This window comes from Haemorhous mexicanus, chromosome 22 (assembly GCF_027477595.1).
Source record: "Haemorhous mexicanus isolate bHaeMex1 chromosome 22, bHaeMex1.pri, whole genome shotgun sequence".
In the NCBI taxonomy this organism is placed as follows: domain Eukaryota; kingdom Metazoa; phylum Chordata; class Aves; order Passeriformes; family Fringillidae; genus Haemorhous; species Haemorhous mexicanus.
Genome location: NC_082362.1, coordinates 1,616,398 through 1,640,645, shown reverse-complemented (window position 1 = coordinate 1,640,645; position 24,248 = coordinate 1,616,398). Strand labels below are relative to the sequence as shown.

At 48.0% G+C, this 24,248-nt stretch overlaps 1 protein-coding gene across 7 annotated transcripts in view; it reads left to right on the top strand.

Moving 5' to 3' along the window:
- The window catches only part of AUTS2 (activator of transcription and developmental regulator AUTS2), a 797,141-nt gene that overhangs the window by 714,107 nt on the left and 58,786 nt on the right, over window positions 1-24,248 (top strand). For all 7 annotated transcript variants that reach the window (XM_059866086.1, XM_059866083.1, XM_059866081.1 and 4 more), the window contains one exon: window positions 12,521-12,569. In XM_059866086.1, the coding sequence (XP_059722069.1) occupies window positions 12,521-12,569 (49 nt within the window). The remainder of the gene's footprint in view (window positions 1-12,520; window positions 12,570-24,248) is intronic.

Genomic DNA, 24,248 nt, shown 5'->3' with positions numbered 1-24,248 from the left:
GGCCAAGGTGTGTTTTCTGAGAGGGGGCACAGAGATATCCCTCAGGTGATAATGGCCCCTGTGCAGGGGCAGAGCTGGGTCCCCTGAGGACAGCTGCACTTTGGGCTGATTTCAGGCAATTTTTCTCTTACTTGATGCCCGTATCAGCAGCCCTTGTTATGTTCCTCCCATCACTTTTCCCTAGAGGAGGTGACTTGTCCTTCCTATGCCTTCTTTTCTACATGCCGAAGCTGAGATGCAACCAGAAAATTCTTTTTTTAAATAAAAACCCAGCCCAAAATCTAAACTGTGCAGGGTCAGGTTTACATTTTCCTTTCTAAGGCCCATCATCAGTAGATGGGTGTTTCTAGCAGCCCCAGCTATCAAAGTGTTCTGCAAGGAAATGTCCCTGGTGTTAATTTCAGGCTCAATGAACTCCAGCATATATTTGTGATTTTCCCTGTTATGATGACATCAGGGTGGAAACACGAGGCTGGGGACTCAGTGACAGCAGGCAGCTTTTCTGCCACTGCTCATTTACTGCCTTTTTGAGAGCCAGATCCTAAACACTCGAGTATGAACATGATTTCAGCTCTTAAGTAAAACTAAAGAAGTCTTTTCATCTTCCCATTGAGTGACGAGTCCTTAAGTAGATCACAAGCTTTCTGCTGCTTTGTCTGAGTGAGGAGAACAACTTTAATTGTTCCCATCTTCTAGTGCAGGTATTGATTAATTAAATATATTAGCAAAGATCTTGGCCTACTTTTTTGCACCATCAAACAAGTACTTAATGACTATATTACTATGAAAATGGAATTGCTTTAAAGCATTGCATTGGAGCCCCTTTGTACTTTGCTTTAATTTCTTTTTTTTTTTTTCTTTTTTTCTTATCCTATTATGAAAAATAAAGTTTCTCCTGTTAATATAACACAGAGGAAGGGAAGGGAGGTGGACAGGAGCTATCACTTGAGGGATCCCATCTGGACCAGACTGGAGCTGTGGCATTGGGATGTCCCCAGGCAGGAGGATGTGCTGCCAGCTGGGGAGGCTCCTGCAAGTGCAGGCAGGTCAGGGAGCAAATGTTGGATGGTAAATCTGTATAATTTACTCTAATTTAGCATTTGGTGGGTAGAAATATGAATATGACTCACATGCTAAGAGGGAGAAGGCAGGTTTAGGAGGAGCAGAACTAATAGGTCTGTGTGAGATAAAGAACACTGCCTCCCACCTCACTTAATCTCTTTCTTCCTTTGGGTCCCATCTGTAGAATCTCATTTATTTGCACTTTTATAGCTACCTGTAGGTCTGCCTCCTTCCATCTCACAGCCCTGGGTATCAGAGAATCCCAGAATGGTCCAGATTGGAAGGCAGCTTAAAGCCCATCCAGTGCCACCCCTGCCATGGCAGGGACACCTTCCACTGTCCCAGGCTGCTCCAAGCCCCATCCAGCCTGGCCTTGGGCATTGCCAGGGATCCAAGGGCAGTCCCAGATGCTCTGGGCATCCATTCAGCCCCTCACCACCTTCACAGGGAAGGATTTCTTCCTAATTTCCTGTCTAAATCTACCCTCTTCCAGCAAAGCCATCTCCTTAGCACATCCTACATCCTGCACAAAGGCTCTGTATTTTGCACGCTTGCTGAATGGCAAATCCCCATCAATCTGCCCCAATTCACACTCACTGTCAGGGCTCCATCATGCCATCAGGTTTGAAATGCATCTTCTCCTATTCTATCCAGGAGTTCTTGGAAATCCTGCCTTTTCCTGGTCTCCAAGTGCACCTGGAGTTGGTGTTGCTCAGCCTCTCCAGTTTGCACCTAGCCAGGCTGTGAGGTTGCATGAAATGCTTTCATTTTACAGCACTCTGAGCATTCGTACAAAGTTGTTAAGATCTGACAGCAATTTGATGCTTTCAATCTTGATGCTTTTATCCCACCTGTCTTTGCCTGTACCTGCCAACATGTGCCAGCCAGGCCAGCAACCAAAGCCAGGCAGGGCTTCACTGCCTGCAATGACAAAGCATTTCTTGCTGCAAAAAAAGTGTTATTGCAGAACACTTCATAAACTGTAAATTTGGAATTAAGGCTTAACATTTTATAGTACCAGCATTGGGAAGTCCCATGCCTATAACTAAAATATGTGCCATGGTGACAATAACACTTGGGTTTTATGCAATGCTGAAAGTTGAGGCGCAGAGAAATGAAATGAGAGCCCAACTGCCTTCAACACCAGGGGAAACCTGAAAATACACCCACAGCTGGCTGCTAGGCCACAGCTGCTGGGCCACACTCATACCTGGAATAAAATGCATATTAGCAACCTCTGCAGACAGGTAGGTTGAGGGCTGTGCTGCACAGGAGTGACTCGGGTCCCATGTTTGGGTGGGAGGAGTGGAGAAACACAGCTGAGTTGCTTAAAATAGCCAGAAAAGGACCCTTAGTCCTTTCTTGCCTCGTTCCCTTCGCATTCACAAATGTTCATCTCTGTCTCTCCTTTTTTTCCACCCTTCCTAGGGGCGATGACTGACAGATTAATATATGTCTAGCTACGTGTCTTAGAAATCAAAAGGAAGGTGCTGTCAGAATCGCTTGTCAGAAAATGAGATTAGGCACACTTGTCATTTGCTGAGGATTGCAGTCTTTCAGAGATAAGGTTGCATTTAATGAGTGTAAAAAGCCTCCTTGTGAAAAAGGGGGTGGTGCAGGAGAGAGAGAATGATTATTTTTCTGGTGTCAGCTGAGTGCTTTATCATATAACTTGATAGCGTGGCACCCTGGCAGGCACTGATAATGGCTGCTGGGGCTATTGCACCTCTTCAGCTGCTCTGCAGCTTCAAAAGTGATGACTTGTTACCTGCTTTTAAACTCCTCTTGGATGTCGAAACCCACTATCCTGGGGGAAAGAAGCAAAAGCATGTACAGTGTGTTTTAAAGAAAGACCTGTGAAAACACACAGCATAAAGGGAACGTGCTAAATGTATAGCCACTTTCCCCAGCAAACTAGAAAGAATACTCAGCGGGTTTCGGTGAAATATGGAACTTGTCTGACAAGTGAAGGATAACTAATGAGAAACAGAGCTGTATCCCACTGAAACCAATTGTGTTTTGTTATGGAAAATATTTATCAAGCCTTTTTTTTCATTTGTTGGTTCTCCTAACAGTGCAATAATAACTCCTCTTATGTATGCGATTCGGTTTCTCTCATATGCATCTCAGTTATTTAAATCTGCAGTGGGGTGGGTGGTTTTTGGTTATCAATTGGATATTATCATCTTGTACATGAATATTTTAGGTGAATGTTTCATTCATCAAAGTAATGGTCATTCTTTTTCCAAGTTAATGTCTTTGCATGGTTTAGAAGCTGGCTAAAGGTACAGATTTATTGTTCATAGTCTACTTTCTAAATATGAGCTGACAGTCAAAAATGGAATTTATCTGTTCAGCAGAAGAGCCCCTACATTAGCTATGTTTTTGCGACAGTATTTCTTGCCTTGGCACACCTCTTTGAAAATTATCCTTGGAAGAGGAGATTTCTGTTGTATATTCTTCTCATCAAATGAGATGTGATTTTCATTATTTTGCTTGAATGTTAGAAAATGAAAGAAATTACTTGATTGGTTTATGGTGCTGATTCAGCATTTTCTGGACTAAAAATGACCTGGATGACAGAATGGGATTACAGCATGCAATAATGGATGCTTTATTTGGTGATAAGAAAGTCTTTTCTTCTGACTGAGAAGAAGAGAATGAAAAATATTTCTCTTATTAGGTGATTCAGTACCCAGATATTGACAGACAAATTATTTTTAAATACTTCTTCAGTTGAACGTGCTAGCAGGCAGAAATTAGGGGAGGATAATGGCCACAGCTTGAAAGTGGTGCATTTATGAAGTGCACAAGAGAAGTGCTGGTGGATGGGGAAGAATTTATATTTTATCCTCTTACCCACAGATAGGATCTTATGTTCCTGCTTAGACTGCAGGGTGGATAGCAGCTCAGAGCCCAGAGAGGTCTCCAGGAGCTACATCCAGCCAACCCTTGCTCCCTGGTCTCTTTAGTAACTCGGAATTCAAACCCCAGGAAGGGTTTTAGAGGAAGAGATAAAAAGCAGGCATTTTCTGATGGAAAAGTTATGGCCAGGATTCTCACTCCTCGTGGTGGTTGAAGGGAAGGAAAGATGGCTGTGGTGTTCCTCTGAAGGATTTCACATTGTTTGGAGAAGCCTGGGGGAGAAATGGCTTCACACACGTAGGGCAGTAAGGATTTGTCTTTGGTACAGTGCCTGAGTTCAGAAAATTATCCACCCTCCCCAGGTGTGCAAATCTGGGCTAAATTCTGTCCTCGGAAGCAGTGGAGACCACTTAGGATTTTATAGGGCCAAGCTGTAAGGATAGGGAAGAGAGAGCAGCCCTATTGTTCCCCGAGCCCCAGTTTTTATCTTTGTTTCCATTTGAAACCCTAATCATAAAACTGCCTGCAGAGCGGTTGCCTTGCTGTTCCTCTAAATGAGAATTCCAGCTTTTATGCTAATTCAGTTTCAGGTTTCTTTGAACCTGCAGTTTATGGGCCTCTGCTTAAAACTGCAATCTGTTCTGCATAAAAGAAGGGATTACAAAGGGGTTTAGTTTTGCAAATGCTGCAGAAAAATAAAAATAATAAAAAAGTTGCACTGTCATTAATATGTTCCTGCAGAAGTTTTCTGCTTTGTCAAAGGAAAAGCATTACTTACACAGGGATTTACCTGGGGATGTTCTACATCCAGAGCTCTGTTCCCTCAGAAAGGCACATTTGCTGATTGTGTCCCCCTCTCCCCAGTGCCCTGTCCCTTCTGGAGGGGACACTGAGGGAGCATCGCTGTCATGTGATGTGTTGGTGCCCGCCCCGAGGCCAGGCTGCTCCCAGACATCCCCCCAGATCCAGCAGAACCTGCTCTCACCACCAGTTCCTTTTCCTGGCATCTCTCATGACCTTTTTACGGCCACACCAGCAGTGATGTTGCTGTTGTTGAGGAGAACAGGTCCTTCTCCTGCACCTCTCACAGTGGCTTGCTGTTCACAGCCATAAAACTCTGCTGATAGCTCCATAAATTCTTTTCTTGGGGAAAGGATCCTGCATCTCTTATCCAGTAATAGGCAAAATCTTGTATGTTTTCAAAGCATTATGGAGGGCTTTATAAGGCACCGTAATCACGCTCCAAAGTCAGATACCATGGTGTCTTCTGGGAAGGTTAGCAACTTAATGGAAACATAAATGTTTCCAGGCTTTGACAGAATACCAAAGAATTGGAATATCCACTTTTCATGTTGCCAGGAAAAAAGCTGCAGAACCTTCCAGGTGAGGTGAGTTTTGCCATAAATAATTTAATCCAATATAATCTGCTGTAATTTCAATATTCGTTTGTGTCTTGTGCCAGAGATGGATAATTCTTCTTTGGAATTACTCTATGCCTTGGAAATGAATGACTGCTTCCCTGCCTGCTGTCTGGGCAGCTTTAGGTCATTTTAATAAAATACTTGGATCTGAAAACCTCTTCCAGAGAGTGAAAGATCTTGAAATTACTTTTGATCCGAGTTCAATGCACTTCATTTGGCTGTTGTTGTGGCAGAAACAAATGTCGATGCTGACAGAGACCACAGACAGATGAAAAAAATTCTGGCAAGGTCCCACATAGATAAGAGACAGAAGGTTTCAAAAACCTATCGAGGCATAACCTAAAGCACAGGCAAGTATTGTCAGGAGGGGGGGAAGCTTGATCCAAAGGCATTCAAATCACTGCAAGGAGGAGGGGTCCCTTTGATTTAATTTGGCTTTGAGTGAATTTCTGAACTCCAAATTTCTCATTCAGAATTGAGGAGGGGTCCCTTTGATTTAATTTGGCTTTGAGTGAATTTCTGAACTCCAAATTTCCTATTCAGAATTGCTCAATGCATTTTGTCCATGTGTAATTTTGCAGCAGGAAAACAGAGATCCTCGATTTATCTCTAAGGCGCGAATAATGAACATAATGAGGCCCAGAGCCCTGCCAATAAACCCTCACAGCCCCAGGGAGATGAGCAGGTAAATGCATTTCTGATTCTGTGTGTGCTGAGATTTCAGGTGTGGCATGTGGTTAACATTGGAAGAATCCAGTACAGACAAGCCTGTTGTTTAATCCAGGCTAAATGTATCAAATTAAAGTCTTGTGAGGAACCTGGGCTTTAAATAGATCAGTTCTTACCATGTCAGGATGTGGAAAGTCTTGACCAAGGTGCTCATAGAGTACATGAGCTGCCACACCTTGGTACTGTGCATTTAACTCGTTGTTCAGGTACAGCCTCACCTCGGTCCATGGAGTCCCCAAGTGCTGATTGTACAGAGAACACTCTGCCAGCTTAATGCCTTTATCAATTTATTTTTGGTGGGGACTGGAATCTGCACTCAAGCAACATCCACGGCCAATGGGCTGCAATGGCTGTTGGCCACTGCCCAGTCTTGATTCCAGAGACTAGACCTGAAGCCACTTCTGTTTTGTTTCCAAGAGCAGATGAAAACCAGCTCTCTGATAGCACAGGATTATCTTTGCAGTATATATTTATTGGATGCAAAGACATATTTATTAGATGTAAAAACCTGTGAAAGTTTAACAGCCAAAATCCATGCTCAGTTCTGGTGTGGAAATGTGGGGAGAACCTACTCAGCTGGACAGTCCTGGAGAACTTATTACCATTGCTATACCAGGATCTGAGGTTGGTCACAAATCTTTAATTTTCCAGTGGAGACCACTTGTCCCAGTTTCACCAAAGGGTTCCCACCCTGGATCAGCCGTGGCACAAAAGCACTGTGGTGTCTGCAGCCACGGTCTGACTCTGGAGCTGTGCTGGGTGTGTTCATCTCCTGTGAGGCATTATTGCTCTTTGTACATCTTCCCACCCCACTGTCCCAGCTGAAACCACCACAGTCAGTGGGACTGCACCTCAGATAAGAATCTTGGAGAAGCCACTGAAGGGGAAAACCTAAATGGATTCTTAAATGGATCATATGGTGATGGAATGAGGAACGAAGGGGAAATACTTCCATAAAACCGTGTTGTTCTACACGGGTAACTGGTAGGCGTTCTTTCTTAATTATGGCACTTGTGCTTGTGTGGACAGTCAGATCCTGATTCCCCCTTCCCCTCACATGCTGTGGGATTTGCTCAGGGCCACCAGAGCCACTGCAGCCCCCTGCACCCTGTCACTGCTAGGGAGAGCTCAGAGCCACCTGGGTGCCCTGGGGCCAGGAGAAGGGCAGTCCCTCATCACCCCACGTCCCGAGGTGAGCTTGGAGCTGAGCCAGGATATACGTGAATCTTTCCAAGCTGCCGTTGGATTCTGAGTAGATAACTATAATCCTGGCTCAGGTGAGGCCAAGCAGGCACACACAGCTCTTGCTCCGCACTTGTTTTCTGGCTGGTATAGGTAGTTCCCATCTTTTCCTTAGGAGAATCACCTCCTCCAGGCTGAGCTCTGCCACAGGAGTTGGAGTGAATAGGACTTGTCAACCTTGTTTCTGAGGATTTAGCTCAAATTCAAGTGGAACCCACGGGAGTTTAATTCCATTAGCACTCCTAGCCCGGTATGGAATTGAAACCCATTTCCAGGTTTGAAATCTTGAAAACACTCCCCGGGCATGGGCTTGGAAGCCTGTAAATCTCCTCTTAGCACCTATCTCTTTCCCAGGAAACATCTCACCGTATGCAGCTACTGTGCCAATGCGCATAACTGCCTCTCATCTTCCCAGGAAACATCATTTGGCTCCGAGTGCTGTGCTTCAGTGAATAATCATTTATATCATCACGTATCTGTGCGTTTATTTTTCGCGGTGGCCATTACTAATGGTGTGCTGCACTTAAGAAAAACCTGCAGCGAGCGGGAAATCCACTGCCCGCTGACAATAATGTTCAGTGTTGGAAGTAGTCAGGCGAGTCTTTGCACGGGGGGCTCAGAGAGAAGGCACAGCTCAGCGAGCAGCCGGAGTCCCCGGCAGGCCACCCTGCCTGCAGCTGGGGACTCTGGCTTTTCCCGCTTTAAAGAAAAAAATAAATAAATACAAAGAAAATTAAATTTCCGTTAAAACCAAAAAATTGCTAAATGCAATGCGATGTTTTCGATCGTGTTTTCATCCCGCGGAGCTCTAGAGAGTGATGTTCGTGTAGCTATCGCGACCGATGCTCGTGAGCGCGGGCCGCCCTCCCGGGGCAGGGGGGACTGTCCGGCTCCGCGGGTCCCTCGCACCGCACCGAGGAACCGCTGCCGGAGGCTCCGCGCAGCTCGGCGGGCTGCTCGGGCCCGGCCGCTGGCGGAGGGAGAGCGGCTCCCGCGGAGCCTCCCCCGCCCGGCCGGGCCGCCCCCGCCGCGGGGACCCCGGCGGAGCGCGGGGCGGGGCCGGCGGAGGGCGGAGCCGGCGGGCGGCGGCGGCGGCTCCGGGAGCGCCGCGCAGTGCGGAGCGGAGCCGGGCGGGAGAGGGGTCCGGCCGGCGCCTGCAGCCGGGCCGGGCGGAGCAGAGCGCAGCGGAGCGGCCGTCCCGCGGGGATTACAGGCTTGCGAGGCTGTTTCGGCGGGGCCAGAGGAGCCGGGGCCGGGCCGCTGCCTCTCCCCCATGGAATTCACCTGAGCGCGGCCGCGACGGGAGGGACGGCGCCCGGCGGGAGCCCGCTTTGGCTCGGGAGAGGACGGGCATGACTTTTTAACCAAAACAAAAACAATCAGCCCCCCAAACGCCCCGGCAAACAGCGGAAGAGAACCCAAAAAGCCGGCCGAAGGAAGGGACGCGCAGCCGCCGGCGCTGGAGCCGCGGAGGGAGGGAGGAGGCGCCGCGGCCGCACCGCCCCGCACCGCCCCGCACCCGGAGGTGCCGCCGCTGTCCCCGGCCGCCGCCGCCGCACATGGTTTTCTTTGTCCTGCTGCCGCTTCTGTAGCGCCCGCTCCGCGCCCGCCGCGCTGCCCGCACGCCGCGCTCCGCTCGCTCTTCCCGGGAACCATCTTGCGGGAGCGGGGAAGGGGTCGGCGGCCCGGGAAGGATGCCCGCCCGGCGGCCCGCGCGGTCGGCCCGCGGAGTCGGTTCCCCGCGGAGGATTAGTTGGGATTTGGCCGCGGGACGCTGAGAACCGCGCTGGATCGGAGTTGCCGCACACGCCCGTCCCTCCCGCACCGCCATGAGCCGCGGGCCGGCCGCCCCGCGGAGCCCCCGGACAGCAGGTAACCACGGGGCGGGGGTCGGTGCGGCTCCTGCGGGCCCCGCCGCCGGAGAGAGCGGCCGCCGGGCCAGGGCAGCCCGGGACGGGCCGGGGCGGAGGGGGCGGCGGGACCGCGCTGGCTCCGCGGGCAGGTGCGGGGCCGGTGCAAGTGCCGCGGCGGGGCCGGGCCGTGCCGTGCCAGCAGTGAGTCAGGCTGCGCTGTCTGGACAGGAAATATTTTAGTCATACATCCCCTCGAACGGCAGCACATTCCTTGGTGAGGGAAAAATACTCTTTAGGTAATTTTTTTCTGTGTGGTTTGTTGGCTTTTTTTTTTTTTTTCAGGGATTGCTGATTTGTTTCATTTCGCGGTGAAAAGGATTAAGCTGCTCTTGGTAACAAGGGGATTTGTAAGGGAAAACGGCCAAAGTGCGAGGAAGGGAACTGTGTGTCACCAGCTCTGGCTCTGTGCTGGAGGAGCCGAGGGGGCTCCTCGGGCCGAGCACCTGGGATAACCCGGTGCTGTCCCCAAATGTCATGGTGCCAGCAGACAGTGCTCATCAGCTGCTCAATTGAGACCTGGGAAGATCGGGATAAAGGGGAGCGAAGGAGGAGTTGTTGGTGGAAGGGAAGGGAGATGCGAGCTCCTCTCCGCCGCTGGAGCATCCAGGTTCGGCCACATCGCACCCAGCGTGCACATAAAGGCACTTTGTTGTCTGCGCCGATTCCTGTCAGAACGGAGCGGGGTTTAGTCGGCACTGCACAGGCACCGAATTTCATCCTTCTGGGGTAGTGCTGAGTTGTTGCGGGTTTTTGACTCAGTTAGGCTTTTGGTTCCCCTAATGTTGTTGCGTGATGTGACTGCCTGGTTGTGGAAAAATAATAGTTGCATGGAAATTGATACACTGCGTGTCTGCTGGCAGAGATTGTGTTTGCCCCTGTATGACCAGTACATCACCCTAATTGCTATTTTGTATTTAAAACCCATTTTTTGTGTAAGGAAACAGGCAGGCCAAGTTCATCTCACTGCTCCAGCCAGCATTTGGGATATTTTCACGGTAACACAGGCAGTGTGGTTATTTCAAGTTGCTCTTCCATTTGGCCGTGTGTGGTCAGTAATGCAAAATGAGCTTCACTCTTGGACGAGCTTTGTCTTTGTAAAATAATTCCTTTTTTAGATCTGTGTTACGTGGATAATCATCTGCCAGGTTGCTCCGGAGCAGTCCTCGGGCAGGCTGCGGTTTGTTCGAGGTGTGCCACTTCCAGGTGGCACAGCCCTGTTTGTGACTGGGGTGTGCGATAGCACAGGAAAGGATTGTTTTTGAAGCCATGGTTTTTCAGGTGCAATCTCTTGGTTTATGCTTGGCATTAAAGCAAACTTCTTAAAAAAGATGTTTTCCTCTTTGAAGTGCTTGGGAAAATCAAGCAAATTGGAAACGTGGAGCTTCCGTGTGCTGTTCTGTTTTGAAACAGTAAAATAAAGTAATAGCAGAAACTCTAAGAAGTTTGTTTCGTTTTTAAAATTGGATTTTCTTTCTAAAAAGAAGGACTGGTTCAGAGAGTTTTGACTTCAGAGAAAAGCTGCATTTGAGAAGACAACAACAGCTGAAATTCACTGGCAAAGATTATTTTTAAGCAGGCTGATTGATAAGGGTAGGAAAGTATTGAGCCTCTTGTTGGAGTAACATTGGGCTGCTCTTTGAAGCACATGGCCTTCTTGATCTCTTCAATTTGTGCATTATTCACATATTTTCATTAATTTGGAGAAAGTCGTCACTGCATAATAAATCCATCACTGGGTAATAAATCCAGTGTTTACAAGGTATTTAGTTGGGGCGAAATTGCACCAGCTCGGCTTTCAAATAAGCCAGCAGTAATCTTGTAAAATTTGTCTAGAAGTCTGAAAAAGAATACAGCTATTTTTAATAATTTATCATAGAAATCTTGTCTGTCACTAACTTTAGAGCAAACAAATTTTTTTCAGTGTATTCCTACACTGTGATGCACGGTCTGAGCCATGTCTCACTCATTTATCGGGAGTTTCACATCCAAGTTTTTAGTGCAGTCGAGATAGAGAACGTATTTGTTGATTGTCTGGTGATTTTTGTCTCATTTTGAATTGAGAAATTCCTCCCCTTTAACAAAAACCCCCCACAGCCCGCTTTCCAGTGTTTTCAATTATTGTTCCTGAATCCAGCAAGAAAACAGTTTCTAGGGAAAAATTAAAATCTTTCTCAAGTGTTACATTTTAACCCTGTTTGCAGTGTTCTGCTCCTGAGCACGTTTTCCCTGTATTTTCCAAGAGCAGCCTGGTTTTCAGCAGGGCTGGTTTCGGAACTGAACAGCTCTGTGCTTTTTGTGGGTGCTTTTTGTGGGTGCTTTTTGTGGGAGAAGTTTGAGCTGTAGCTGCATGTGTGTATTTTGTGTGTGTGTGTGTGTGCACCCTAACACAGCAGCACACAGCTGGCAGAAACTGAGTGTTTGGTGCTTTTGGGCTCGGGGTGTTAGCAAAATAAACATTTTCAGTGTTCCTTCCCTGCCTGGTTTTGTGCCGTTGGAATTTCTGAAAGGGAGAGATCAATGGTTTTGTGTGAAACTGAAATGAAGCTTTTTAAATGGGTAGAGAGCTGAGCTGGCACCCTGGCATAGAAACAGCAGGAGCAGACAAGCTACTAACACAATATTAAGGGGAAAAACCTCCCTGGATAAAGGTGGCTTGATGAAAAAGAAAAGGTTTATTAGTTTACACAGCGAGGTGTCAAGAAGCAGTTATTCTGAGGGAGGCAAAGCTGACCTGGAAATATTCACTGATCCTGACACTCCATTTTTCAAAGAGTTTGCAACAGCAATTTATGAAATTACTAACCTAAGTTATCAACGCTGCTTTGAAGGTGGTAAAAATTGAATGTTCACGCAGCAGGGATCCCAAAAATACTTTAAAATTTAATTAAGAAATCTGCAGTTCTGGAAATTCCTGAGATTGGGCTGTCTGGTTCGAAATCGTGACTCTTCTGCATCGCAGAATCAACGTCGGAATGTATTGGATAATGGCAGTACAAAGATACACTGTCTGTGCAGCTAATGTTGAAGAAAAACCCCATTTCTTTATGAAATAGAATCTTTCCAAAGAAATATCTGCACTGCAGGGCGGCGAAGCACAGCCAAACAGCACCACCTCATGGACACGGCCTCCAGAGCCGCCGCTTCCAGAGCCCCTGGTTTTGTCTCCTGATTTGTTTCCCTAAAATATACACACCTCAGCCTGTGCATAAATACCCCGTGCCTTGGAAATCTATCACTGCTAGAAAATGTAACTTCTTTTTTTTTTCTTCTTTTTTATTGGTCTTTCAGGCATCTGATGCCAGCTCTGAGAAACTGTTCAACGCTGTCACAAATAAAGGTAAGGCTGCAATTCACATCCCAAACAGATTTATTTTCCTTTTTTCCCCACACGTTTCTTTTCATGGCAATTTCAATGGGAGATGAAATGTAACTTGTCTTGCAGAAAAGTCGCAATCAGCTTGTTAAAGCTTTTTATGTTTCTCTGGGTTTCAGACGTGTTCTGTATGCTTGGTAATTGCTTTGCTTAATATAAAATATAGGCTTTAAATAATGCATTGCCTGCCAGGTCAGAATTAATTTAAATAACAATATTAGGGAATAGTTTATTTTACAAATGGCTTTAATTTAAGCTCATTTAAATAACTGTAAGAGTTTTCAAAATGTTTTAACTTGATTGTTACTCATCAGCTCCATGATAGACGTGGAATTATGAATAGCCAATTTGCACTGCTGACAGTAATAACCAGCCAACGTTTAGTATTCACAGGATAATAGTCATAAACCATGGCTTACTGTGCTGTGTGCTTTCTGTAGAGTTAATAAATGACAGAGAGGGCCACATTTAAATATTCAGTATCCCATTAATTTCTTCCAAACAGCAATCCAAAGACAGAGCTGCTAATGATATAACAGCACATTAAGGGAAGACTTGCCCTAAATCAGCGCCCGTGAGCTGCCGTGTGGAGCTGGGCCCTTGTTGGAAAGCTTTGGGGATCTTTTCCATGTAATTCCCCTTTTTGGTCTGGTTGGTGTTTTTGCAAGGAGGGTGGAGGGAGCACTCCAGGCATGAGTTGCACACACAAGTATAATTCAAAGCCTTGAAAACGTGGCTGGTTTTTACCCCAGTGTCCTGCTTTTCCCCGGCAGCACATGGGAGGTGCCTGGAGCAGGGTGAGCTTCTGGCTGTAAACCTGGGTTTTGTTTGATGGAGTTTGGAACACTCTTGGCCTTACAAGAGGCAGATTTGACTCGTTTGAAATTCAGGTGTGTTCTGTTGGCCGGGTGTGGGTTTGCTCAGTGTTTGCCCTGTGTTCTTCTCCCCGGGTTTGGTTTGTTACTCCAGTGACTCATTCCAGTGTTTCTCTGTGCTTTTCAATTCCACAAAGCTGGGATGGTTTAACTGGGGACAGAATGTGACCCCGTTACCTTTGGGATTCCCATGCTGATCCGCTGCTGCCTCTGAAGGCTTCTGCTGCATATTGAATTATACCTGGATTTAATTGCATTACGGATCCATAGTCCTGTTTTTCATGTATTAGCATCCTCTGGAAGTACAGTCTGGATTATTTCTGTGGCCTAACCAGGTTATCTCAGTTGGCAAGCTGATTTATCCTTTTGTGATTAATGGCATTTACAGGTTCCCCAGGCTCCTCCGCAGGCTGAGAATAGGTGGCACAGCCATTAGAAGGGAAGAGCTTCGTGTCTGGAGTGACCCCAGGCCCCAAAACTACATGTGACTGCATCTTTATTTTGCTAATTTGCTGTAAAAAGCTTTGGCATTTGAGCAGCCCTTTCTTGGGGCTGGGCCAGGGCAGGAGAAGCCGGGTGAATCCACATTCCTGGCGCAGGCCTGTAACCAGGGTGAGAGGCTCCTCTTCCTCTTCCTTTGGTTTTCTTTTTTGACTCAAACACATTTCCCACATTCTTATTGCTGTTTACTTACGGAGCTTGATTCGTGGCATCCCTTTGGATGTGAATACCCATGCTTGACAGGGAGCCTTTTCTTCAGAGGTACTTTTCTTTGGTGATTTAGTTCCCTTGAAAGGATTAGGGTTTCTTTGTGTAGCCTAAAATCAACATGGGCTTTTCGGAAGCTTTGCTTGGGAAACCGTACACAAATAAGCTTTTTAGTTGATGGTAGATTATTCCTTTGCCCCTTATTTCCATCAAAATGGCATCTTTCTTTTCTCCTCCTGAGTTTCCCCTTAAAGCCATATGCTAATTCCTGTTGGTAACATGAATGACAAGGGAGGAATCAATGCAAATCCAGGTGCGGCCAAACTAGGCTGGCTGGTATTTTCTCCTTTTTTTTTCCTTACCCTCTTTTTTTTTCTTTTTTCCACTGGGAGAAAGAGATTAAGGGGAAAGAGAACGGAAAAAGCATAGGGGACAGTTTTGTCAAAGGGATTAGCATTCAGACTACAAAATATCAGGAAAAGAAGCTCAGAAAAGCTCCCCTGTTTGGAGATAATGTCAGTAATTGCTGGCAGGCAGGTGCTGGGCTCTCTGCCGGGCTGGGGGGGCTGTTCCTGCCCTGAGTGCAGCCCTGGGGAGCTCTGAGTGCCCGGGGGCTGTCAGTTTGATAAATTCCGAGTTCAAGTTCCCTCTCCACAGCTCAGGCTTTCCTTCCAAGCCAGCTTTTCCCCACTGCGTTGTCCACGGCTGCTTTTGCCAAAAGCAATAAAAGTCACTCGTAAGAAAGGTCAGATTTGCATTGGGTAAATCATGATGAAACCTGCCAGGCTGGGAGGGCTGGGCAGGCTGACAGCCTCCAGCCCTCTGTGTCTGTGGCCACCCCTCTTGGGTGTCCCTCAGCCACCCATGTCTCACACACTGCTTGGGTTTTCTTGCCTTTTTAAAATTTTTTTTTAGTATTATTCCCAACTGAAATAGCAGAAGTTACAGAAGTAATGTATTTACAGAGCAGGTACAAATCCTGAAGCATTTTACATCTCATATATACATTTTGTCCCCTTTCTGTCATTTTGTTGTGAACTTCAAGGCTTAAGATGTGCTCAGGCTCAAGGAGTGATGGATTAGTGTGGATGTGCAATGTGGAGCAGTTCCTTCCTCAGAAACACTAAGAATTTAAAAAATCCAGAGCCAAGTGAAATCCCCCTCTGCCCTCTCTAGAAGAGCTGGTAAAACCCCTTCAGGAGAAGTCTCTCAGCTCCCATTTTGGACTTGGCTGCCCTTGGAACTGAATGGAAAGGTGCATCACAGAATCTAGAAGGGTCCTGTGAGCTGTGGGGGGCAGCCAGTGGATGTTGGGGTCCCTCAGGGCTGGGACTCGTGTCAGAGCCCAGCAATGGAAAGGGCTGTGGGGTCACCCCCGTCACCTCTGTGCTGCCACCACCCTAGAGGGCTGCAGCAGGGCTGGGAATTTGGGAGGGATGGAGCTTGGTCCCCAGAGCAGGAGATCCTGAAGGAGCAGTCCCTGTTTGTGGATCAGAGCCTGCATTCCTTGGCTCTGGCAGAACGCCCTGTAATGCTTTAATTACCCAGGGAGATGCTCCCTTGGGAGCCCAGGTGGCTGTGCTGGGAGCTGAGCACCCACGGGTCTGGGCCTTGGTGGTGCTTGAGAAAGGAGCTGTCAGTGTCTGAATGAGGTGGGGAAGAGCTGGCAGGGGAGAGCATCCCCCACCTGCAGCTCCTGCTCTCCTCCCTCACTCCCTGTGGGATGGCCCTTCCAGTCAGGATTGCTGCTTGTAGTCTGTGTGTCACTGAAGGAGCAGAGCTGCCCCACACCCTCTGAGAGTTTCACCTCAGCACCATTAATCTCAGCCAGCCAAAGTACAGGGTTTGTTCATGAATTTTTGTAACATGACTTCTCAGTGTAATTAAATTCCATTATCTCTCAATAATTTAAATACACACATCTGAAGCTGCAGAGCAGGCAGCTCTTACTACGACTCTGTGGTTCATTTATGTTAACTCCCTCCTACATACCCTTGGAAAACAGCTTTTCCTGGAGGGAGAATGAGTCCCAGAGTGGTGAAGTTTTCATTTGTGCTGTATATTGAAGTTTGCCTTTGATCAGAAGCACAATTGGGCTGTTAGAGCTTTTTATGTTCAAATTGTTTACAGGATGTTCATGTAAACTTTATGAATCCTTCTGCTGCGTGGCACCACCAGCTGTCAGGGAAATATTTATACTCTCAGCTGGAGGTAGATCAAGGCATCTGGGTTAGGAGGCTGCACTGGTGGCTGAAATACCAGTCAGATCAAGCCCTGGCTTTTTAGGTGCTTCTACAGCAATATCCTGCCCTAAAAAAAAGCCAGGCATGTTGTTGTTTCTCCCCTTGGCTTCTGTGGTGAAGCATTTCTTGAGGATCCTCTACAACATCTGTTTCTGTAAACAAGCAGGGAGCTAAAGCTGGCAGTTCCTTCCCTGCTGATCCCTTCACAGGAGATCCTTGGCTGTGAAGAGGTGCTCTCACTGGTGAATAAACCATCCCCACGGCATCTCAGGGTGGGTGTAAGTGCATCCAGAGCTCTGCAGGCAGCACATGTGCACTGTTAATGTGGTCAGTGTGCCAGAGGACTGGCTGGGGCTGCCTCCCTCCTTTCCAGGGTCTGGAGGAATCCACAGAACATCCTCACTCACTTCTGGGGTGTGTTCTCAGCCTCATGTGCAGTTTTTGGGATGGCTGCTCACTGAAACACCTCTTGCTCCCCTGCACCCCTGCTCTGGAGCAACCCCAGCACTGCAGGGAACTGGCCCCAGGCTGGCAAACCTCAGGGACTGCTGAATCATCCCTGGCTTTGTGGCAGTTCTGATGTGACCCCACAAGTGACACCCCGGCAGTGGCATCTCCTCCCCTTGCTGGTGGAGGCTTCCCTGGTGGCTTTGAATCACTGCTTTGCTGGTGTTTTGTGGGTTTCAAATGCCTTTTCAGTATTTTCCATGTGGAAGTTCAGTGTCCCATTAGGGAGAGGCTGAGCACTGGAAAAAAGCTGTGGGTTTGGAGAGTCTGGGTTTGGGGTGCCCCTGAGTTAGATGGTAAGAGCTTCTGGGTCACTTCACTCTTGACTTGGGTGAAGCAGAGAAAAAGGTCATTAAATGTCCTGCAATGGTGCTTTGTTCTGCTGCACAGAAGAGCAAGGCAGCTGTTCCTGTGCCAGGGAGGCTTCACCTGAGCAAGGAATTGGTTCATAACATCCCTTATGGCTGCACCTCCTAAGCACAAACTGCCCCTCTCCAGTCCTGCACCTTCCATGCCCTCTCCTCGATGTGCTTGCAGTTTTTTGGCTGGACTCTGGCTGCCAGCTGAGCTGTGGGGTGCCAGGGCTGTGGGGTGCCAGGGCTGGGAGGTGCTGGAGCTGTGGGGTGCCAGTGCTGTTCTGTAGCTGCAGGAAAAGGTCACTGGATAATGAGATGTGCCCACACAAGCAGCTGAAAGTCTGAGGTAGCCTCTTCCAAAAATTTCAAATTCTTAAGTTGTTAAATTTACAAAACAGGAGCCTGTCAGGGCTTCACAAGTAACCTGTAGGTCAGCAATTCAAAACAAAAGCAGAAAGCAGCCAGCATGGGACAAGCACCTGAAGGCATTGGCTTTTCCTGACCAAAACAGCAGAGGGAGAGGTTACAGGAGTTGTTCTGGGCATCCCTGCCCCCTTGGGCTGGTATCAGGTGTCCTTTGTGGTCAGTTAGGGATCACATGCACCAAGAGTTCATTTAAGGCTGCAGATTTTTGCAAAGTCAAGCTATTCCAGGCTAGGGAGCAAAATGGCAATATTTGCCAACACAATTGTATCTAATATGGAGGGAGTATTTGTTTTGTAGATAAGCCTGTATTTGATTTTCTCAAAAAAGACATCAGTGTTGGCTTGTGAAATTGTGCTAATTGGCTGAAAAGATGGTGAAAAAATTCTGGGGATAGGAGTGTTTTGGTGACAGAGATCCTGCCTTGCCATACCTGAGGTTGGGGGGTCCAGGCTGGAGGCTGCTGTGGGATTTGGTGAATGGAGCATCCTGCAGACCTCCCCTCTCTGGCCTGCTGTTAGTCTCTCCCTTGTAATAAAATGTTATTTTCTCTGAAAATGTATGTTTATTTAACTAGGTCTCTTTTTGCTTCACAATCTGGATTCCATTCAGTCAGTTACCACTCCAATTAACTAACAATTATTTAACATTAACAGTAATTACAGACGCCAGTTAAGCGCCTACAGATGTCAACTGTTAGCTTTGTACCTAATCACTCAATGAAATGGAGAAAGTTCAACAAACATCAATTAGCCAAGCAATTAGTATGAGGTAGGAAAGAGCATGTTATCGTGTGTGAGCTGATTCAATTTATTTTATTTTGTCAGTAAAACACACACAGGCAGACAAGCAGCAATAAGTTGCTGAGATTAGATAAAGCTGTATTGTTTTGCTGCTTATACAAGATTTTTTTTTCCCCTCGTGTTCTCTCCCTTACATAGCTCCACTGTGCTTTGCCAGGCATTTGTTATCTTATCAAATGCATTTCATTTCCATTGGAAAAGCTCAGCAGTGTCACAGCAGAGGGGCCATCAGGTGTCACCTGAGCAGAGCCACTCCTGCTCAGCCCTGCAGGGGGTTTAACCCAGGAGTTAGGCCAAGGACACCACACAGTGGATCTGTGGTTGTAGGTGAGCTCCTTCACTGCATTTGTCATTTAATGTTGGTTCTGGATGGACTCTGGTTCCACAGCCCCTTGCTTGGGTTGTGAGGGGACCACAGGGCTTTCCCAAAATGTGTCACTGTCACCCCCAGCCCTACAGGGGAGCAGTGCTGCCTCCAGCATCACCATGGAATGTTCTGGGCGACTGTGTGCCCTGCCTGGCTCGAAAGAAAATAAAATGAAAAAAAAAATACAGGAAAAGAGATGGGATAAATTAACTTTTACTTAACCCAGAGAAAAGTGGTTGATTCCCAGCCACTAACCAAGTTGCACCACCAGCCTCCCTCTTCTAAGATGGTTTGAAGTCAGGAGAGCTGTGCAGAACCTGCTCAGGCTGTGGCTCTGGGGTGCTCAGGCTGTGGCTCTGGGTACACAGATTGCCCAGGCTTCCCAAACACCCATCTGTGCCACCAAGTCCCCAGGTCACCTCCCAAGCCCTCCTCCCATGGGATCTGATGCCTCCTTACTTGGCACAATTGCACAGCCTGAGCAAGGGCTGTTAGACAGCCACTGTAGCTTAAAAAAGAAAAAGCACCCAGAATCTTCCACATCCTACAGGCTTGACACTCTGGATGTCAGTAGGAGTTTTGCAGGGACGTCTACAGGAATTGTGGGTGGGGTTTTTTGTTTCTTGTTGGTTTTTTTTAATAAAGTCTTAAAAGGTGCTTAAAACCAAAGCAAAAAAGCTTTTTTTTCTTCCAGTTCTCAACTGTCCCCAAACAAGAATGCCTTTTGCCTTCAAAAAGGTTGGACAGGGTTTGGAGCACCCAGGTCTGGTGGAAGTGTCCCTGTCCACAGCAGGGCTGGAATGAGATGAGCACTTTAGGGTCCCTTCCAGCCCAAACCATCCCATGATTAATCACCATCCTGACATATTTTAAATGTTTCCCCACACAAAAGGATCCCACAAAGTCAGATGTTATTTTATCATGCAGACTGCCCACAAAAGCCCATGGAGTTCTGTGAATTAGTCCTTGTTTTCCAGAGTGTGGGAACAGGAGTGGAGAACCACAGGCAGATCTCACTATTGCTTTCCAAAATCTCAGCTCTTTTTCCTAGAAAAACACAGAGTCTGAACATGGGAAGAAACTCTTCAGTGTGTGACCTGAGTGCAATAATATTTGTCTGAGTAGGCAGAAAAACTGAAATCAAGGTTCCCAGTGAGAGCTGCCACGTTCCTTCTGGTAGCAAAGAAGACTTTGAGAAGGATGACACTTCAGACTGGTGAATTTTCAGACTGGTGAATTTTTAGCTTTCTCAGGGCTCAGCACAGATTATCCAAAGGAAAAGGCAGGGCCTGATTATGGAGGGGTGCTATGAGTCTCAAGAGATGGAGGGAGAGCATTTCTGGGCTCCTGAGGCAGGATATAAAGGCTCTGATTTGTCCTTGTTTAGGCTTCAGCTCAGTCTGGTGCTTCCTTGCTCCACTGGCTTCAAACCCTTGTTAGCACCCAGCATTTACCTGAGTGCTCTTCTGGATGAGAGTCACAGGAATAAATCCTGGGACACCCTGGGGACTCAGCCCCCAGGATCACTGAGATTTCCTTTTTTCTTATCCCTACTGGATGTTGGTGAATGAGGGGGACTCAAGCTCCTTTTGCTGTCCCTGTCCCCAGCAGGTCCCATTCTCTTCCCCCACCTGGCTGCTGAGTTGGGCAGTGTGAGCTGAGTGATTGCTCACCAGAAACCCAAACAGAGAAAGGAACAAAAAAAAAAACCAAAAAAACCAACCAAACAAAAAAAAAAAGTAGGGTAATTTTGAAGCTTGAGCTCAAATGAAAGATGGGTGGGAGGAGGCAGAGCCTGGGCAATGGCAGAGGGGCTGCCCCCACCAAGGTGCTGAAGGATCAGGACAGGGCTTCAGCTGCCATCAGCACTTGCCCTGGTGGAGTCCAAGGCACTCAGTCATTCAGTGGAACAGAAGCTGTTTTCCAAGCTGGATGTGACTGACTGAGAGAAGCCTCAAGTGAGTCTTGCACAGTGTTCAAGTGGTTTAAAAAAGCCAATGTCAATGTATACTTAGAAAGTGGCAAACAGAGGAGCAGATAAACTGAGTGAAGTGCTCTTTAGAGCAGTTAGTGGCCTTGGCTTACACGTGCTGGGAGAGTGAGGTGGGAGCTGGGAGGGGGCTCCTTCTGTAATTATCATAGAATTGTACAGTCCCAGAATGGATTGGGTTAGAAGGGACCTTAAATCCCATCCCATCCCACTCCTGCCATGGCAGGGTCACCTCCCACTGTCCCAGGCTGCTCCCAGCCCTGTCCAGCCTGGCCTTGGGCACTGCCAGGGATCCAGGGGCAGCCCCAGCTGCTCTGGGCACCCTGTGCCAGGGCCTGCCCACCCTCACAGTCAAGAATTTCTGAACCAAAAATGTTGTTCCCAAGAAACCTTTTTCTTTTCTTTTGGAGCTGAAGACCTCAGCTTTTGCTAAGGCTGCTCAGAGTGGGGCCAGGAGGGAGGGCACAAGTCCAGCAGCACAAGCCCCAAACCCCACCAGAACAGGAGTCTGCTAATGCAGCAGGATTCCCCCTGGCACTTGAACTCCTGGCTCAGGGCACACACACAGCTTGCCCTGAGCCCTCCAGAGCCACCTGATTTATTCCAATCTCCTGTTCATAGTCAGAGGAGCTCCCCAAACCTCCTGTTCCCCCCCAACCTGTACATATTCAAAATTCATGCATGGCATGGGCCAATCCACCTTCTCCTCCTGCCCCCTTGGGAACCTTTCCTGGGTCACTTTGAGGTTCTTCATGGAGTTTCACAAACACTGGGGGTCTGGAGAGCTGGGCCCACCTGGGCCAGCTCAGGCCTTGGTGAGGGAGATGGGGAAGGACCTGGGATGAAATGAAAATGCTGCTGAGCTCCCCCAGCCATTTTGTTGTACTTTCCAAATACTTCAAGTTAGTGGGCACTTTTGGAAATTAGAGGCAAAGGAATCTGAGTGGCTGGTAAGAGAAAACAGCTGCTGCAGAGCAAACTGGGTCCTAAGGAAAAATGACTCCATGGAAATGGGTCTGCCAAGTAATAAAGCCACAAATAAATACTTAGTTCATTTACTAGGTTGTTGGTCCCATAAGCACTGAAACTTCATTTGTTAAGAGAAGCAGCATTTAAAAATCAAAAGCAGATGAACAAGGTCCTGGTTTGCTGCTGCTGGCTGGGTTTATTGCTAGGGTTGTGTGCCTGGGGCCTGTGCAGCTTTCAGCAGGTGTGGGAGCTGCCTGGGGTCCTCAGCACCAGTTTGTTCTGTGCTGTGATAGTAACTGTTGGGTTTTTTCTCTTTTCCTTGCCCATGTTGCTGAGATAAATGGTTACTAAAATCTGACTTTGGCAGTTTTTCAGCGCCAGGCAGGACCTGCTGCCCCTAGGGAGGAGTGGGAAGCTGTGCCAGGAGTACAATGCCTGCTGTGGATCTCAGCCTCAGGGGTGGGTCAGCCTTGGAACTTCAAATACCAGCTCCCCTGGCACCCTGGGGTAGCCCAGAAAGACTGCTGTCATTGAGGGAATTGCTCTCCCAAGGCAGTTGATCCTCAGGTGTTTTGGTTAGGGAGGCAGGGAGACACTTCAGGCTGTGATAGATGGAAAGTCTGGTGCTGAGTTTGTGACATTCCCTGACAGAGAACAGCTGGAATCTTTCCTCCTCCATCTGATTGCATCTAGGGGAGCTTCTTCAGGTTCTCCTGATGATCTTCCAGCGGTCCAGTCAGGTTTCACATCGTTTTCAAGTGGAGGAGATGGGGTGAGCTCCTGGGCTCTCACCTCACCTCCTCACCAGGAAAGACAGAAGAATGATCTTGGTCTTTGTTCTGGTCTTTATTCATTGCCAATGTTCAGCTTTGTGTTTCTAACTCACAGTCAAGTGGGTGTTGATTGGGAGATGAGGATTGTTGCTGGATGAGTACACAGCCTGCAGAGCCTTTGGGAACTTGGAAAGATTTACCGTGTGGGTGGAAGGATGGAAGGCAGTCAGGGTTTTGGAAGGAGCAGTGTGGAAGGGTTATCTGAACTCATTCAGGGATGAGAGCATGCTCAGGAGCAACCCTGGAGCACCAGGTTCCACCTCTTTCACCATGCCGAGAGAAATCCCATGGCTGCATCACACACATCTGAAGCCACTCCAGCCAGAGTCATTTTGAAAACATTCTTGAGCAACCAGCTCTTTATAACTCAGTTCATACTTGAACAGTTGTGTCTGGCTGCAGACAGGGTGAGCAGCCCTCAGAATACACCAGCCTGTAGTGGTCAGAGGGGTGAGCTCACCCTGCTCTGGGGATGTCCCTGTGCCTGTGGGGCTGCTCCCTGTGCAGCTAGAGAGGTGTCCTGTGATCTGCAGCCAGCCCTCAGGCACAGCCATGAGCACACAGCTCCCTGAGACTGCTCAGTCCAGGCTCCAAGAGAAATCATCACCTTAGGGTGCAGAACCTCATCCTTGACCACTTGGAAGGGTGAAGCAAAACCAGCTGGCTCTATGAGTTGAATTAGAAAACTCTTGTTTCTGTGTTACGAAGGTCATTTTTCTTGTCCAACAGCTTTTTTCCATGCTGGGGCTCAGTGTCCCTTCCTAAAACTTGGCTGTTGTACCTGCTGTATTTTCCCAGTGGTTTCTCTAGATATGTTATGCCCAAATTAGTGACCTGTGAATTTGTGCTTGGAAGGGGCTTATCTCTAGAGGTACATGTATCTGCATAAATATTTGACAAAAATAAGCATCTTCTAAAAGTGACCCTCTGGAAGTGCCCAAGGCCAGGCTGGAAGGGGTTTGGAGCAAGCTGGGATAGTGGAAGGTGTCCCATGGAAGAGGGGTTGGAATGAGATGAGCTTTGAGGTCTTTTCCAACCCAACCCATTCTGCAATTCTGTGATTCTTTAAAAGATCAGGGCCCAATGCTGCCATCAGGTGCTGTGTGCACTTCTGGGATGCAGTTTGGGCAGACAAAGCCCAGTGTGATCAGTCAGACTGGTCAGAGCCCCTTCCCACAGAGTGACCTCAGCTGGTGCTGGGGGTGTCCCTGCAGAGCCCAGTGCTGTGCAGTGCCAGGTGTGCTCTGGGGGCTCTCTGGGTGTGACACCATCACTGCCCAGGGGACACTCACAGAGCAGGGGGAGGACTTGTGCCCTGCCCTTGTGCTCCTCAGGTCACTCCATGCCTGTGAGCTGCCTCGGGGGTGATGGACCTGCACTGAGCTGGTTTTCCATCTGCTTGGATCTGCTCTCTGTGTCTGATGCTGACTCCTAGTCTGGAGTTATCACTCCACAGACCACCTTTGGCCCTGTTGCACAGCCCCTCACTCTGTGCACACCAGGCTCACAGCCAGCACTTGTGGGAATGACTGTAATACAATTAAATGGTGATAACCATCATCTGGCAAG